This window comes from Ctenopharyngodon idella, chromosome 24 (assembly GCF_019924925.1).
Source record: "Ctenopharyngodon idella isolate HZGC_01 chromosome 24, HZGC01, whole genome shotgun sequence".
In the NCBI taxonomy this organism is placed as follows: Eukaryota; Metazoa; Chordata; class Actinopteri; order Cypriniformes; family Xenocyprididae; genus Ctenopharyngodon; species Ctenopharyngodon idella.
Window position 1 is genome coordinate 6,480,569 of NC_067243.1, and position 18,643 is coordinate 6,499,211.

The following is an 18,643-nucleotide window of genomic DNA, read 5'->3' on the forward strand; positions in this document are numbered from 1 at the left end:
TTTTAATTATTTTTCTTCTTCTAAATTGTCATGTATTAATGTTGTTGTTCTGAAGACATCGATAAACAATAAAAAGTGAACAGCAACCAAAGTTTGTTTCCTACCTGTCTTGCGTGACGCTGTCGCTGACACCTCGTTGCTTGGAAACAAGTCTTCCGTTATCAGCGTGCTTGGTTACAGCTGCCCAACCAATCGTTTTCACGGTAAGAATGACTGATATGTCAAAGGGGCGGGTTCAATGCGAAGAAGGCGGGGCTAGACGGAAGAAGCCGCTCGAGCGCCTCAAGCAAAACAAAAGCGATCCAACGAAATATTTCGCGATTAAACTGAGCAGATGGTGAGTTAGTTCAAGTGATTATACACTTATTTATCTAATTTAATAGCGTATTGTCGAAACGTGCAACTGTGATTTAAATACAGGCTGCAGCAGCTGAGTTTACTGAAAGTTGGCAGTTTAGTGCTTTTGAAACGTGCTCTTGCAAAGAAAATGAACCATAAATGTATGCAGTCCAAAACATAAGTACATAATACTGCTATTTACCTTGTTTTTGAACATGGTATTGAGATAATAGTATGTTTTCGGCATGTATCATGCTTTTTAAAGTACGTTAGAGCGTCAATCTTTTAGAGAGTGAAATATGATGCCAAAATTTAACAGGCAGCTGTATTTTCATATATAAAGACCCAATTTATATTAATTTAATTTGTATACTATACCAGTTTGAAGTATTATTTGAAAAATATTTACTATCTGCTAAGTTATATTAAGTTTTTTCTGTACTCACGATAGTACTATTTATTTAAATAAAATTTTGTGTTGTTTACTTATCTAATCTATATTAATATACATCGTATTTATTTTAATTTAGTTTTTATTCATTTTAATCTTTCAGATTAAATCCCAGTTTGAAAACCCTTGGCTTAGACTACAATAATAATACATAAATCTCTATGTACTATGATATTACCATCATTGTAGCATAGTACCACCACAGTACTTTGTTGTAGGGATCTCCTGGCTGCACGGTTCAACATGTTTTTCTCTGTATCCTCAGCTTTGCTGATGATGTCGGCCTATCCATCCTCTTCCTCCAAGAGTCTGACCTCCACCCCTCTCAAATCCAGAGCCAGCGTCCCGGGCAGCGTCCTGCAGCGCAGCAGGAGCGTGGAGTCCACCGGAGACTCGACGTCCTCCCTGCTGTCACCCATCTATCATGACAGCTTTGAGCTTTCAGATGAGGAACCAGAGTCAGATCAGCCTCGGCCCATTCACAACATGACCGTCACGTTAAGTGAAGATGGCGCACCAGTGTCTCCCTCCAGGTGAGCGTTTGTTGAGTTAGTTACATGTCAGTATAACAAACCAGCACAGCAGTATCATGTCAAATCTGACATGCTTTCAGGGATGAGGTGGACACAACAGGCCTGGAGGACAGATCTTCCGGCGGGCACTTCAAACTGAGCGCCTGGGAGCAATGGATTGTGGATAAAGCCAAAGAGGAGCGTATCAGAAAACAACAGAAAGCTATGGAGGTACATTTTTTTATAGGTTTATGCATATATTTTATGTTAGTACTACTGTTTTTAGTAGTTTTTTAGCGACATGGACATTTTAATTTTAATTTTAAATACACCACTGTTCAAAAGATTGTGTTTTGGAAGAAATTAATATGCAAGGATGCATTAATTTGATCAAAATAGACAGTAAAGACATTTATAATGTTATATAAGATTCTATTTCAAATAAAGCAGATTGTTGCTGAAGTGAAAGCACTTCAAAAAAATGAAAGTCTGCAAAAGTTATAGAAGTTTAAATTTACTGTAAATCAAATGTATTGTACTAAAAAGTTTTTATTTTATAAAATATATATTTTGCGAAATAACTTTGACTCTAAAATTGATATAAAATCAAAGCCATATGTCTAACCAAGTTGTGTTCCAAATTTGAAGTTATCACAAAAATTAAAGTTCCCATGAAATTTTGTTTAGGTGTTGTACCAAAAAAAGCCACCGGGTGTCACCCACATTCCATTGAAATATTTTTGATGCATTCTCCTGTAACAAATTAATAAATCCCTGTCCAAATATCACTTCTATCGCAAAATAGACACCAAATATGGAAGCTTGAGATTCAGACCTTTCTGACGATATGTGTTTTGTCAAAATTACATATGTTTTGACTAAAAAAAATTATTTTTGTAATATGAAACATGACAACGACCACTACGGGGAGGAGCTCGCTAAAAGGATTTAAAGTAACGTTTCCATGGTAAAGCAATGTCCAATTTCAAAACAGTTTTCATAGGATGAATGCTGAGTTTTTAAGCTTTTGAATGATACCTAATTTATGATGATTACTGAAATATATTTTGCAAAAAAAGGCAATAAATAAAAACAGCGCCAAGCGTCACACCAGCAGGATGGTGACAGTTAAGAGGTTAATTATTCAGTCTGTGAAAATGTATTTAAATCAACAGTTTTCATCATAACTGTAGTAGTGTATGATAATAACCCTGGTCCCTTAAGCATTCATTAAGGTCTATATTTCAGGAGCTCACGCTGAAGGAAAAAGAGGAAGAGCAGAAGAAAGAGCAACAGAAGAAGAAAGTTGCCTGTGATTGCAAAATTCAAGAGTGGCTGCAAATGAAACGAGAACAGGTGTGAAACTCCCAGAACAAACACTAATAATTGAGACTTTATTGCTAGTATTCATTTGAGTTTGTGTATATTACGTTTCCGGTCTCCTTCACGTGCTTTTACTGTTTTTGTCCTCAGGAAAAGAAAGAGAGAGAGTCCAAAGAGTTTCAGAAAAGCAAAGAACAGCTTCAAGAGGAGAAAAGACGTGCTGAGATCGAAAAGAAAGCCCAGGAGAAATATAAGGAGTGGCTGCGGAAGAAGAAGCAAGAAGAAACGGAGAGAAAGTTAAAAGAGAAGGTGTGATGTTTAGGCAGCTTAGAGATTTTTGCAAAACATTATTCCCGTTGAACTTCGTGAGGGTGTGTGAATGATGACAGAATTTACAATCTCTTTAAAAGGAAGAAGCAGCCAGAAGAGAAGCAGAAGAGAGGGAGCGCAAAGAAAAGGCGGAGGAAAGCTTTAAAGAATGGCTTGCTGATGTAAAAACGAAAGGAAAACTGAGCCGACAGTCATCAGCATCCTCAGCCGGTGAGTGAACGTACATATCCAACATAAATATCCACACTGACAAATATTCAAGATTGAGATTCAAAGCAAAGCTTTAAAGTATTCATGTTATCACTTTCAGGCAACTATAACAATGTGAACTATCCAGCTCCGAGCTTCGTCAACCCCATTCCCTGGAAACCCATTCATGTTCCACAGCAAGACAGAACGCCCAGGAAAAGTTCGGCACGTAAGAGAACGCCAGGACCGCCTAAAAGCCAGTCGACCCCCTGTCTCACATACAGACCTAAAGACACCGTCGCTTTCTCTTGTAAGAGACGGTGACACTGACATCTGCTGGTCCCAGGCCAGTATTAACTCTTCTGAAGACTTCCTGCGTTTTTGTCAAGCAAGTGTTTAACATCTAAGACTGATGTCATTTGGCATGAGTGAAGATCCAGCAGGAGGCCTGATGTTTCTCACTGTCATTGTGATGGATTTGACGGATTGATCATTTGTCAATTATGAATTTGACTTGTATAGTTCTGGTTGAATGTTAGCTAAATATGAAATACAGATGATTTTTCTTGACCAAATTAAAGATACTTGGAAATACAGTAATTTTTCCAATATTATTTAAGTTATTTGGTTCTGTCCAAACATTTCAGCATATCCATCTGTTTAAAGAGCCGTCTGTCATACACTACCGTTTTGAGTCAGTAATATATATTTAATGTTTTTGAAAGAAGTCTCTTCTGCTCACCAAGGCTGCATTTAATTGATCAAAAGTACAGAAAAAACTGGAATATTTTTACAATTTAAAACAAATGTTTTCTATGTGAATATATTGTAAAATGTAATCAAAGCTGAATTTTCAGCATCATTACTCCAGTCTTCAGTGTCACATGATCCTTCAGAAATCATTCTATTATGATGATTTGATGCTCAAGAAAGATTTCTGATTATTATCAATGTTGAAAATAGTTGTGCTGCTTCATGTTTTATTTTTGGGAAAATTATTTTTTTTAGGATACTTTGATGAATAGAAAGAGAAATAGAAACCTTTTGTAACATTATGTCTTTACTGTCAATTTAATGCATCCTTGATTAATTAAAACAGCTATTTTAAATCACATTTCTTTTACATACATAGCATATTTTTATTATACTTATTGAATGACTACGGTGAATACTTGTGCTTAAAAAATGGAGTAGATCTACTAATAAAAATGAAGGAATCAATTATCAATTATTTTATTAATTAAAATAAAAACCAAATGTTACTTTCCAAATATGTCCATTTGGAAAATACCATTTGTTTTTGTTTTTTAAATTAATAAATTGATTCCTTAATTTTTTACATTTGTTATTTTTACTTTTTTATTCTTAAATATTTAAAATATGAGGAAATAATCATAAAAAATAAATTAAAGGATTAGTTCACTTTAAAATGAAAATTAGCCCAAGATTTACTCACCCTCAAACCATCCTAGGTGTATATGACTTTCTTCTTTCTGATGAACACAATCAGAGATATATTAAATAATATCCTGACTCTTCCAAGCTTTATAATGGAAGTGAACGGAAACCACCTGTTTGAAGCGCGAAAAAAGTGCATCCATCCATCATAAACGTACTCCACACAGCTCCAGGGGGATAATGAAGGCCTTCTGAAGGGAAGTGATGTGTTTGTGTAAGAAAAATATCCATCTTTAACAAGTTATGAAGTAAAATATCTAGCTTCCGCCAGACCGCCTTCCGTATTCAACTTACGAGAAAGTTGAATTGACCCTTCGTCAGGAGTTTGATTGACAGGCGATCTAACCAACCATAACGCCGAATCCGCCGTTATGTCCAACAAAGCAGTCAGGGGAGTCTTTTCTTTCCGCGGTTAAAACAACATTCCTTCTGATGTTCATTCATGTTTATTTGATGTTATAAATAAACTAGTCTGAAGAGATGATCGGTTCACGAGCCTCTTGAACTGAGGCGCTACAGCGATCTGTCACGACACATTAAAGAGCCACAAAACGGTATTTATTGTTTAAATTTCTTTAAAAATTACAAAATTTGAGACTTTGTTTCATATCAAAAGTAACCTGCTCTGCCTTGTCTGTTGACGCGTTGTCAGTGTCCTCTTTGCTCTTTGCGATGTATTTTTCACTGTGAGAACATGATGTGTGGTGTGATGTGCTTGTCGGACAAAGCAACAGTAAATAAAGGGGGCGGGTCTTCGCGAACGGTCAATAGGGAAGGCGTAGGATGTTGCGTAAGCTTTTTGAACTGCAGGAGATTTACACTTTCTTCATACGTTGAATACAGAAGTGGTCTGGCGGAAGCTACATATTTTACTTCATAACTTGTTAAATATGGATATTTTTCTCACACAAACACACCGCTTCAGAAGGCCTTTATTAACCCCCTGGAGTCGTATGGATTACTGGATTATGATGGATGGATGTGCTCTCTTGAGCTTCATACTCGTTGGTATCGCTTACTGTCATTATAAAGCTTGGATGCGTCAGGATATTTATTAATATATCTCAGATTGTGTTCATCAGAAAGAAGAAAGTCATATACACCTAGGATGTCTTGAGGGTGAGTAAAGCTTGGGCTAATTTTCATTTTAAAGTGAACTAATCCTTTAACTTTTATTTACAAAATACATTAATCATTTTAAATGCAGTTTTTACTAAAATTCTGTTTTTTAGTAGACAGAAACATACAAAAAAACACTCAGAACACAAACTTTTATTCGTATGGGCAAAATTTTGCTTTAAAAAATGTAAAAAAAAAAAAATAAAAAAAAAAAGAAAATTTACACTTGATGATGTGCATGATTTTCAAGACAAATAAGTGTTTGTACTCATGGTGTGATTTAACAAAAGACTTTTTCTGAGTCGAACAGGAGGAGTCATTAACTGGCTGAGTCAACTTGTGACCAGACACAAAGACCTCTGACCCCTGGACCGGGCCGAGAGCCAAACGCAGCCCTTGCACAGATGCGTGCATTGTCCAGCGCGCAGCGGTGCCTTGTAGTTCTTCCAGCTAATGACGTTTATGAGTGGGTGTGTGCGTGCATGTGTTCACAATTCTGTAGATTTCATCCCGTCACATTCTCATAAACACATGTTACTGGACCAGAGATACTGTAAGTGCCACTAAATATTTTTTCTGTATTCAAATAAGTGATTGCCCCTTGACTAATCACTAGTTGGTCATACTAGTACTTAAGACACAACGGCTATGTTTATGCAACTGGCCCACATGTTGTTTGTTATGTATATAAGGCAGGCAATTCTCCAATCTGAGCTGTGATAGTGTGCATTAGAGCAAGTGAGTTATGTGTTTATATCCTGTTCTGCTGAGCAAAGGTCACCTTTCAAGACAGCAGCGCTGCTTTGCATTTGTTTTGTTGTCTAGCACTTTCTAAGACGCATATGTGTGAGTCAGTTTTTACATGAGAGTCAGGTTAAGACGGTTCAGAAGAAAGACAACAGGTTTTCTCATATGTAAAGCGAGAAGTATGCATGTTTCTCTCCTAACAGATTGCAAAACAAACAGCAGTTCCCAGAGATGCAGTGGTGCAGGTGGGCCGGCGGCTGGACGTCTCACCTCCAGGCGCAGGTAGACAGGGGTGTGTCTGTTTGCATTTGAGTCAGTGTTTCAAAGAAACAAGGGACATGGCAGAGAAAAGGAGTTAATGTTGTGTGACTTGAGGTCAAAGCGTAGCTAGAGTTAACTTTGTTTTGGCAGTATGGCGGTTTCTTAAGTGCTAGCTTAAAGAAAAATCCTGTCTTAAAAAAATATATGACAGACGTAGGTTAAAATAGCACTGAACCTGTGACATTATCACCCTGAATGAATCGTTTCGGGGTCTGTGGGTCACCATCCGCAAGTATTTATTGCAGAAATGCAGTCCACAGGGCAAGAGGATGAAGATCGCTGTGACTTTTTGTTCAAGATCATCCTGATCGGCGACAGCAACGTGGGAAAGACCTGCGTGATCCACAGCTTCAAGTCTGGGGTGTTCAGTGACAACCAGCACAACACTATTGGAGTGGACTTCACCGTTCGCAGCATAGACATCGATGGGAAGAAAGTAAAGGTGTGTGAACTGATTTATGACTTACAATTAAATAAAGGTTTTCCAATTTCCCACTTACATTCAGTAAATAACTCTTCTCAGTAAGGCTGCATATAGGTTGTATATCATATATAATATATATATGTATATATACATAAACACACACACACACATTCATAGAATCTTTCCATACCACAAAAGGTTCTTTATTGTTTAGATTACTAAAATGTTCTTCACGTGAAAAACATGGGGTTATACAGAATTCAGAAACCCTTGTTTTTAGCGACACCAGTGGCCGTTAAGTGAATTGCAGCCAGCAACTTATTGCTCGCACACGTGACGTACAAGCGACTGAATGCCGCGATATACTTACGGCGAAGTTGTTTTCGTTCTTTGCTTAGAAGTAAAAAAAAATGTTGGAAATACCTTTGAGGTGATATAGTGTGAACGAACTTCCAGAAGCCTTCCACGCTGCTGAGAGCGACGTTTAGATGAATATGTAAATGTGTGCTGCGCGATTCTTATCATAGTAATGTGGATATGTTTGAACAAGCTCTGCAATTCACTGGATTCATGTCGACAGATAATGAGGTAATTAAAATTACCGTTATGATAGTTTGATTATAAAGTATATTTGAGACTATAGACTATATAGATCTGGCTTTGAGACTAATTTGAATTAATGCCTTTTCACACATTGACATTACAGTACAGAATAGATCTTTAGGGATTATCCTTAATATTGTGTAGGCATTCATATGTGTCATAGAACGGAAGTGAGGCTCACTGGAGCACGTAACGTCACGTCATTTTGATTTTCCCGGCAAAAACGTCCCGAGTCCTTCAAATAAATATCAGTCGGCAGGCTTTCATAGGCAACGTAGAAAGTCGGGGAAGGTCTCGTTTTTAAATTTTCGTTACAAGCTGTTCACACATTGGGAACAAAATTGTGATTAATACATGAAAATTCTTACATATAACCCCTATAAGTTTGTTCGCTTCTTTGTGGAACCAAAAATGGTTCTTCTATGGCATCACTGCAAAAAAAATAAATAAATAAATAAAATAAAATAATAATAATAATTTTGGAACATTTATTTTTAAGATTGTGCATGTCTAGGAGAGACTTTGGAAGCTTGCTTCCGCCACTGAATAAAAAATAAAAAAGTTAATTGGGACTTTTTATCTTACAATTCTGACTTTTTTACTTGCAATTGCGAGTTTACATCTCGCAATTCTGAGAAAAAAGTCAGAACTGCGAGATGTAAACTCACAATTGTGAGTTATAAAGTCAGAATTGCAAGTTATAAAGAACTGCGTGAAATAAGGTCGCAATTGCGTGTTATAAAGTCAGAATTGCTTGATATAAAGTCGCAATTCTGAGTTTATATCTCGTGATTCTGACTTTATTTCTTGCAATTGCGAGTTTATATCTCACAATTCCAACTTTATTTCTTACAATTGTGTTTATATCTTGCAACTGTGAGAAAAGAAGTCAGAATTCCGAGATGTAAACTCACAATTGTGAGGGAAAAAAGTCAGAATTGTGAGATAAAAAGTCGCAATCTTTTTTATTTTTTTATTCAGTGGCAGAAACAAGCTTCCCTAAGAGACGCTGAAATGTCATTTGTGTGTTTTTTTATTTGTGATTGTGGATCTGTGTGGTGTTCTTGAGTTCAGATGCAGGTCTGGGACACGGCGGGACAGGAGCGTTTCCGCACCATCACACAGAGTTACTACCGAAGCGCCCACGGTGCCATGATCGCGTACGATCTGACCCGACGACCCACCTTTGAGTCTCTGCCGCACTGGATACAAGGAGTGGAGCAATACGGAGCCGCCAATGTCGTCTTCGTTCTGATAGGTCAGAGCAGGGATTTTCCCAAACGTTTTCATCAACTGAACCCCTTTGACATAAAATATTAACTCAAAGTACTCTTGTGGGTTTAGAATAAATATTTCACGTTCATGGTTGTCTGATGTCGGTTGAAGTCGGCATGAAACGGAAGTCTTTTCTTCCCTATTGTGACGTATATCTGAGTAAACTGCTTCTCAAACAAGAACAAATGTAGGGCGGGGCTTCATTTTGTTCATATGGAATTGATTATATGGTTGTGGTTTGCTATTGGTCGATCTCTTGTGAATGACAGTTTGCCCCGCCCTCACACCAGTAAACTTCATCAGAGAAAAGGAGAGATATCTTCTTTGTTATTAAATCACTGTCAGGGTTATTTCCATCAAATCTTTGAAAGCTACTTGAGGCAGCAAATAAACTGGATATTTAAGATCTATTTTCCCTCCTGCAGGAAATAAGTGTGACCTGGAGGCGCAGCGGCAGGTGCTGTTTGAGGACGCGTGTACACTAGCGGAGCGGACCGGTGCGCTGGCCGCCCTCGAGACCTCCGCCAAACAGTATCATAACATCGAGGAAGCCTTCGAACTGATGGCCCGGGAACTCATAGTACGACACGGAGGAATGGTTGGACATCAGGACAACCAATCAGATTCACAGACCGTTTACTTGCACTCGGATTCTCATCCAATAGATGGAGGAAAACACCTGGAGAAGAGGTCATGTGACTGCTGACTGACAAGTTCCACAGTTTGGCTAGTTTATTCTATTGTTTAATAATAATATTATATAAACTCATCAAAAAAAGAAACGTCACGCAAGCGTTTGTATTTTACAAAATTATATTTAAAATACAGTATCCTGAAAAAAGGATGTTTCCTTTTTCCTGAGTTTATATATATATATAATTACTAATTATTTATTAAAGAGTATATATATATATATATATATGTATAGATGGACAAAGACGCTAAAAACAGTGGAAATGATGTAAAAACAAATCAGACATCTCAGAAAATTTAATGTTGCATTTAATAAATGAACTTTGTAAACATTATGTAAGTATAATATTACAGTTTACCTCTTATGGGACATTTATTCTGCAGTAGATTGTGTACAGTACAATAAAATGCATAAAATATTAAAAACATTAAGTCATTAAATGCTTTCTTTGTTCTTTCGTAACACAAAACAATATATTTAAAGGACTAGATATGAATTCAGTGATTTGTGTGTTAAAATGTTTAAAACAAACAAACAACAGACATAATGCAGCTTGCTAGACAGAACAATTGAACAAAATGAAAAACACATTTGTAAAAGTTGAACTACTTGATCACATCTGAAAATACAGTACGACATGATGCCCAAAACATCTAAGTCTTATACATAAAACGGTTAGAAAAATACTGCAAGTGTACATCCTGTGTGAATGGCTCTTAAGAGGTACAGTGTGTTACAGCGAACCAAAAAGTTCATATTTAAACAAACTAACCGAGGCGTACGTGAACTTTAATAACAGACATTTCAGAGAACACACATATAAACAACCTATTGGAGGAAAAAAATGTCAATGGCATTGTGTAGTTTCTTCATTAACTAGTATGGCTTCGCTCACAGATGAACATCTTTCCTTGCTGCAAGCGTTTAACCTTGTGCTTGTTCCAAATGGGGTTTTCACAGCGATGCCATAGAAGAACCATTTTTGGTTCCCCAAAGAACCTTTCAGTGAACATTCTAAAAAGAACTTCTTAGTGTGAAGAACACTTTAATAATCTTTTTCCACTATAAAGAATCTTTTGTACAGTGGAAAGGTTCCATGGAACCATCAATGCCAATAAAGAACCTTTATTTTTAAGAGTGTATCACGCTGAATCTCCTTCAACACTCAGTTTGAGCTTGTGACAATTGCTTGAGGATACGTCCTTTCTCAGTGGTGCACTTGTCTAGATGTAAACGTCAAACTCTTCAGTCTTACATCAATTGCTGCATTTAATTCAAATCACACCGATCTTTGCTCGTGTTGCACATTGTCGTGCGGTCACATTTACAGTTCTTCTGTGAATTTTTGTCATTTCAATATGAATATATGTGATTAGGAATATTGCCTGAATACAGATTTCGCAAAAAGTTCAAATTGGTCACACAGATTCGCTGCGTTGACCAACAGAACGCTGCTTGGTTCACACTTAAATTAATTCTGTTCATCATATAAAGCGATCGAGTCACTTCAGAAAATTTGGATTAAACCACCTGACCCATATGGATTCGATCTCTATGCATTACGATCTCTTTACGAACTTTTTGAAGCGTCAAAGTGGTAGTTGCGTAGCCGTCAATGGAGGGACAGAGCTCTCCGATTTCATCAAAAATATCTTAATTTGTGTTCTGAAGATGAACGAATCGGGTTTGGAACAACATGAGGGTGAGTAATTAACAATAGAAATTTCATTTTTGGGTGAACTAACACTTTAAGAAATAAAGTTGCATTGTAAGATGTAAAGTAACATTGTAACAAAGTCTCAAGTCGCAATTACCATTTTTTACTCTAAAGTAGAAAAGAGCTTTAGTTTATGCAGTTACATAAAAGTACACTTTTATGCTAATGAAGTTCTGTTAAAAACAACAAACCAAGCAGTGCTTCATACATCGCTACTCTATTGACAATAGATAACTGCCACACCTTTACAATTACCTTATTTATGTTATAATGACCTTCCATATTTGTTCATAAGCAAAACATGATTTAAATTAGAGAGAAAGCCACCAAAAAAATGACATGCTTGAGTATTTAACAAATAAAATTCATAGCAATCGAATAACTAGGGCTGTAAAATCGATTAATCATGATTAGATTACGCATCTAACATAAAAGTTTGTGTATATATATATATATATATATATATATATATATATATATATATATATATATATGCGCTTGTGTGTGTATACATACACATATATAAAATATATAAATATAATAGTATATTTACACACACATATACCATGTAAAAACAACTTTTATGTTAGATGCGATTAATTGCGATTAATTAATTTTACAGCCCGACAAATAACACATGATATTTGCAAGTAAAATCATTTTAGATGGACAGGCAAAATAAAATGGCTCAAGTAGATCCAAACCATGTTAAAAATAAAAAAAAACACAATAGACAAAAATTTAAAAGGCGCAACTAACACTTCCTGTGTAGACAGCTTCAGTGATTATAACAGGACCTATTCCGTTTTGATGTGTCTTGACGCACCGCGAGTAGATATGGCATAATAGATGGCGGTTTACTGCAGCGGCCAACCCTCCAGCTGGAAGACCAGCTCCACTCCATCCCGAACGTCATGGACGATGAAGGAAGGCTGAGTGAGGCTGGGGTCGAAGCGGAAGTCCCGGTGACCGTGGAAAATCTGCTGCTCCGTGACCGTCTGCTCGGGGTCGGCGGGCAAGTCCTGTTGGTCACGGTTGTAGACGCCAGTGCAGACCAGGATGGAGCTGCAGGCTTCAGGCAGACGGTGCTCGAACGAGCCTCCCACCATCACCTGTCCTGAACGTTTGGCATCGTCGGACGCTTCACACGCCAGGTCTGCGGTCACCTGGCTGGCCGAGCCGCCCTGCGCCTGCACCTGGGCACGGCTGCGATGCATCGCTTTGAGGTAGCGGTTGTACAGGTTTGCACCATAAATATCAGCCATGGGGTTGTCACTATGAGAGAGATACATGAGCATCAAACGTTTTGACCTTTACAAGAAAATAGGATGTGTGTCAGATCTGCGTCAGGTCTTAAAGTGACAGCAGCCTAATAAACCTGCTGCAGTCTGTCATAAATGTTAATCAAAGAACAAAAGACAAAGAGAAAATCACTTACTGCTCTTGACTGAATCACTTTCGTAGTTTAAATAAGCTTAAATAATCTATTCAATTTATTAGGGATGCACAATATATCGGCCACCATATCAGTATCGCTTTCATATATAAAGAAGTATCGGTTATCTGTATTGGCCAAAATTTTCATATTGGAGCATCCCTACAAATTATAATGTGCGTTACTTAAGCCAGGAAGTGTGATAATGCGTTTCACTTGCATTTCTGACTAAACTAGATGTGTGCGAGCTGTAAAATGTACTTAGGAGCATGTGTGTAAATAAAAACTTCCCCACGGGTATTTTAAGAATCTAAAAATTTCATTCAGTTTTATGAAATGTAAGGTCATAAATATCTTAAATTGTCTTGATCAAATTTGGGGATGGAAAATGATGTTTACTTCATGGTGTTTATATTGTAATATGCTGTAGATAATAAAAATGTTCACATTATGCATACTTTTTCCCTCTTATCTCCTTGTACCCATTTATTAAAGGATTAGTTCACTTCAGAATTAAAATTTCCTGATAATTTACTCACCCCCATGTCATCCCAGATGTTTATGTCTTTCTTTCTTCAGTTTTTGAGGGATTTTTCTCTATATAGTGGACTTCACTGGGGTTCAACGGGTTGAAGGTCCAAATGTCAGTTTCAGTGCAGCTTCAAAGAGCTCTACATGATCCCAGACGAGGAATAAGAGTCTTATCTAGAGAAACAATCGGCCATTTTCTAAAAAAATAAATAAAAATGTATATACTTTTTAACCATAAATCACGTTGGAAAGGTCACGTGTGACGTAGGTGGAAGTACCGCGGTAGGGTGAAAAACTCCATCTCATTTTCTCCTCCAACTTCAAATTCGTCCGACATTGTTGTTTTACCTTTTTTTGGAAAGGCTGTTTGACTTAGTCTTTGCACTTTTGCTTTTTAAACACTTGCTCGGTACTTCCGCCTACGTCACACGTGACCTTTCTTGATTATGCAATGCGTGGCGCATCACAGAGCAGTGCAAGATGAGCATTTGTGGTTAAAAAGTATATACATTTTTATTTTGTTTAGAAAATGACCAATGGTTTCTTTAGATAAGACTCTTATTCCTCGTCTGGGATCATGTAGAGCTCTTTGAAACTGACATTTGGACCTTCAACCCATTGAACCCCAGTAAAGTCCACAAAATGTTTTCCTCAAAAACCTTAATTTCTTTTCGACTGAAGAAAGAAAGACATAAACATCTTGGATGACATGGGGGTGAGTAAATTATCAGGAAATTTTAATTCTGAAGTGAACTAATCCTTTAAGGAAAAACGCATTATTGGGTAGATTTTCATTCCACTCCTGATTTTCTAAAAGTTATTTACAGCACATGTATTCCTTGTGAAATAGAAATTTTACCATGCAATGTTCAAAAACATGCTCATGCATATTAATTTGGCCCAAAGCAAATCAATATGACTCACCCAATGGCGTAAAGTCTCTCGACGGGTCGGGTCCAGCCCAGTTTCTCGGCCTGTTGTCTAATAAGTAGTTCGGCGTAGTTGTAAGTCACAACGCTGGGCTTCCCAATCAGAGCCTCGTACTTCAGCTCACAGCCTGTTATCTTCTTATAGATGCTCTCCAGGCACACGAGGAACATACCGTGACCAAATCTAGCAAAAAATGAACATCAATCCTTGTTAATTCTGTATTTAAAGATGACCTATTATGCCCCTTTTACAAGATGTAATATAAGTCTCTGGTGTCTCCAGAATGTGTCTGTGAAGTTTCAGCTCAAAATCCCCCACAGATCATTTATTATAGCTTGTCAAATTTGCCCCTATTTGGGTGTGAGCAAAAACACACCGTTTTTGTGTGTGTCCCTTTAAATGCAAATGAGCTGCTGCTCCCGACCCCTTTCCAGAAGAGGGCGGAGCTTTAACAGCTCGCGCTTCGGTTGCTCAACAACAACAAAGCTGGAGAATCTCACGCAGCTAAAATGAGGATTGTCAGTAACGGTGTTCAGCCTTACATTGTTCAAACCGGAGTCGACACTGATGGAGAGACTCAGCAACATTACACGCTAACTTAAAGTTAAAAAATTTAAATCATAATCAACCCCCCCCCCCCAAAAAAAGGGATTTTATTAATCAAGTTCAAAAGAACAGCATTTATTTAAAATAGAAATCTTTTGTAACATTATAAATGTCTTTTCTGTCACTTTTGATCAATTTAATGCGTCCTTGCTGAATAAAATCTTCCTGACACTAACCGAGGGTTTTTAGCTTCGGCCATCCACATCAGATCCATATTACAGGCCAGCACAGGGATGTGTGGGTAATGCAGTGATGTCACCGGGTTTCCTGGCCTCCCATTGGTCAAGAGCACATCAACAATCAGTTGTAAGTTTGTCTCCCACCTGACAGGCTCACCGAACAGGATGACAGCTTCAAAGTGACAGTAAAAACAGATGAGAGTGGACACAGATCTCACCCAGAACAGAAAGTGAAATGAAACTTACCATCTATTGTTGGCAAATCTTTCGATGGGGGAATCTGAGGAATATGAAGTACATTATACAGTCAGTGCTCAATGTGTAAGATTAGGAATCTGTTCAATTAGTTGTAATGACATTTGCCTTACAAACACAGCTAATAACAAATGCTAAATTCTCCAGATATTATTGTTTCTATTCACCATGTCTTTGGGTCTGCGATGGTGATCCACCACGTCCAGGAGAGGATACGCCTCCCTTAGCATGTCAATGGTCACAACGTTCTTGAAGCCTACACTGGAGTTTATTTTGTCAAGGACATATTAAGATATAAAAGCCATTACACACACACACACACCTTTATATATATTTATACTACGGAGAATGCTCAAATCTGATTGGTTGACAGACATTCTGAGGTGTGCAAATATTGAGCATGTTTACATGCACACCAGTACGCCGATTACTCAACAAAAATCAGCTTACTGAATCAGGTTATTTCCCGGGAGTTACGTCAAAACGTTGAGAATGACTGAGAATATTTAATTTATGTCATGTCGGGTGTGATGTTAAATAAAGCATTAAAAACCAAAGAAGAGTTTTGCAACATGTCAGCGGGAAACGCATATATAATTTTTATTAAATTATTTGTATATTAATAATTCATTATTTATAACTATATTATAATTATAGTCATTTATATCAAGGTAAAGGATACTTGTGTGCAACTTCCACCACAGGTCCCTGTCCGGACACCAGCACGCACAGGTCATGGAACTGGGTGAAAACCCTCAGAGGACTGTGGGACAGCACCACCTGGTCTGGTGACACCTGTTTGGAGAAATCAAACCGCCCTGTCTTACTCTCGGACACTGTAAACATATCAGATGTTGTGTTGAAACTACCAACAGTGCAAATGAAGCAGCCTGGAAGGTGTAAATATTCGTGGTCAGGTGTCTCACCTCAACCTCCAGAAGGTGAGACAGCTGCTCGGCTTTGGTTTGCCGCAGAGAGTTCCCGGCGTTCGTCACAAACACCACAGGAACCTTGTATTTTCCATCGCTGTCCACCAGGTTCCTAAAACACTGTTTAGCTGCAGGGATGGGCGTCCGTCCGCGTACCAGCACTCCATCGATGTCAAACAGAAGCCCAAACAAGCTGCGGTCCTGTTCACAGACATCCTCAAAACAAAAACAATCACAACTTTGTTAGTACTCATTTAGCACACACTTTCAAGTGACACATAACACTCAGTTTTCCTGGAGGAATCTGAGGTCAAAGATCTTGATCAAGGTCTCAATGGGGATTTGAACCTACAACCTTCAAGTTACAGATCCAATTGAGACTCAAATTGAACCATAATGTCACACCATCCCACTAATGACAAGTCGTTTCATACCAACCTGAGACTGTTTTCGGGTCATTGACGAAGGTTTTTAAAAGTGTTTTTAAAAAAAACATAATGGAGATATAATTCATTTTGAAGTTTTATTAAGTGTTAACAATGAGATTATGTGTTTTTTTTTATAAATCAATTAACACTGCTTTTGTCATTTTTTACAAGATGGACAAAATTTGTCACCAAAAAAAGTCATTCGGTTTAACCAAAATTTCAGGTGTTACCGAATGACGATATTTTGTCAATGCTAACAGGCTGATATCTAGCTAGCTAGCAAAAGGACTATCAAACATTTTATATTTAGTACAAGTTTTTAAAATATTACAACTTTTTCCATGTTTTATAGCGGTTGTACCGAATGACCTGATGTTTCGGGACATGCGTATGAGCAAGTGAAAACATGAATTTTTCTAATAGTTAAGAGAGAGTAACTTTCCTTCATGACTTTGAATGATGTCACATCCTGTCACATGATATTGACCACATGACTTGATCCAAAATGGTCCCTTTTTATTGGTTACTCCGAATGACATCAATGAAATTCATTTTTCTGGACATTCTTTCTCATAACAAACTTCTACACATAATTTTAATACCATTTTTTTGATATATGTTGATTTATGTTATAAAATCATGCCAGAATAAAAAAATATATACATTTATTACATTTTAAGATATTTTAATCACTAATGAAATGGCTGTATTGACCTTTGGACGGTTAAACCGAATGACCTTTTGACACTTCAAAATCTTTAAAATACCTTTATATGTATAAAGGTATTAAATATAATTAAAACCTTTTGGATTCAATAAAAGAGATTCTACTACCTTACATACTTTGGATGTCACATCTTTGGTTATTATTATTATTATTATTAAGGACTAAGGACAAAAAAATGACCCGTCCCGTCATTGACCCTTTCACATTTCCTGCAAAAGGAAAGTGAAACCTTGAGTACATCCACTCACACTTGCTGTGCTTTTTACGGGAAAACATCCCACAGTAAAGAAATCCAGGGGAAAGTTCATGTAGATCAATTGCAAAAGTGCCATTCACTTGCTAAATATAAATGGCTGTATATATTTATATGGTAACACTTAGTTTAGGGTCCAATTCTTACTATTAACTAGTTGCTTATTAGAATGCATATTACTGATATTAGCTGTTGACTACCTTACTATTACTAAGCAGTAATTAGAAGTTTATTGAGGCAAAAGTCGTAGTTAATAGATAGATAATAATTAAAAACTAAAGTGTGACCATATACACTATAATATGTGCACCGAAAATGCTGACTAGATAGGCAGCTCACTACGTTTTGAAACACAGCCCGACACTAACCAGAAACTCACAACAACAACAACAACAAAAGCCTTTAACACATAACACCACTCGTTTTGTTGTTGTTGTCTGGGGTGTTAGTTGGTCCATAATTATTAATGAGGGTTAAATTCTGAATAATACTAATGCTAATAATAATAATGAGCATGACTCACTGTGCTGTAGCGGCGCTGCGTCTGCGCAAAAGCAGCTGCATTATTGACTTTCCTGCTCAACTGCACGCCTCTCCACCCGATTCTAAACATATTCAAGCGGGAAAACATCTCTAAAGAAAAATAAATGCAGAAACGAGACTATGTTTCTACTTTAACCTGAGCATGACTCCTCCTGTACTGCTGCTAACCATTAGCTCGCATGCTATCAGCAGCTGCCAAACATGTTTTTCTCGCTCTAAAGGCCACGTAGGGGATCCGTGTATGGCTCTTATCTAAATCGATGCATGTTTGTCTGCAGGAAAGTGTGTAGAAATGACAGGCGCCTGCTGCTGCTGGAGCCTGACG

General features: G+C 37.4%; 3 protein-coding genes across 6 annotated transcripts; 2 read left to right on the forward strand and 1 right to left on the reverse strand.

The window, feature by feature from the left end:
- Positions 1-242: 242 nt before the first annotated feature.
- ccdc34 (coiled-coil domain containing 34) lies at positions 243-4,258 on the forward strand. The gene is made up of 7 exons (XM_051884016.1): positions 243-337; positions 1,056-1,323; positions 1,404-1,533; positions 2,551-2,658; positions 2,776-2,934; positions 3,036-3,165; positions 3,266-4,258. The coding sequence occupies exons 2-7, from the start codon at positions 1,064-1,066 to the stop codon at positions 3,466-3,468; spliced, it is 990 nt and encodes a 329-aa protein (XP_051739976.1). The 5' UTR covers positions 243-337; positions 1,056-1,063; the 3' UTR covers positions 3,469-4,258.
- Positions 4,259-5,774: 1,516 nt separating this feature from the next.
- LOC127507168 (ras-related protein Rab-19) lies at positions 5,775-10,225 on the forward strand. 4 transcript variants are annotated; one of them, XM_051884121.1, is made up of 5 exons: positions 5,775-6,274; positions 6,672-6,750; positions 7,088-7,231; positions 8,891-9,074; positions 9,517-10,225. In XM_051884121.1, the coding sequence occupies exons 2-5, from the start codon at positions 6,700-6,702 to the stop codon at positions 9,795-9,797; spliced, it is 660 nt and encodes a 219-aa protein (XP_051740081.1). In that variant the 5' UTR covers positions 5,775-6,274; positions 6,672-6,699; the 3' UTR covers positions 9,798-10,225. The 4 variants fall into 4 exon arrangements, with proteins under 4 accessions (XP_051740081.1, XP_051740079.1, XP_051740078.1 ...); XM_051884119.1 differs by having other exon boundaries at positions 5,776-6,274; positions 7,043-7,231; XM_051884118.1 differs by lacking the exon at positions 5,775-6,274 and having other exon boundaries at positions 6,281-6,750; positions 7,043-7,231.
- On the reverse strand, positions 10,076-18,542 carry hdhd5 (haloacid dehalogenase like hydrolase domain containing 5). Its single transcript, XM_051884117.1, has 8 exons — positions 18,299-18,542; positions 16,365-16,583; positions 16,121-16,233; positions 15,606-15,699; positions 15,430-15,463; positions 15,181-15,355; positions 14,393-14,581; positions 10,076-12,777 (listed from the first exon to the last, which is right to left on the reverse strand). Exons 1-8 carry the CDS (start codon positions 18,404-18,406, stop codon positions 12,360-12,362), a joined length of 1,350 nt encoding a protein of 449 aa, XP_051740077.1. The 5' UTR covers positions 18,407-18,542; the 3' UTR covers positions 10,076-12,359.
- Between the last annotated feature and the right edge of the window lie 101 nt (positions 18,543-18,643).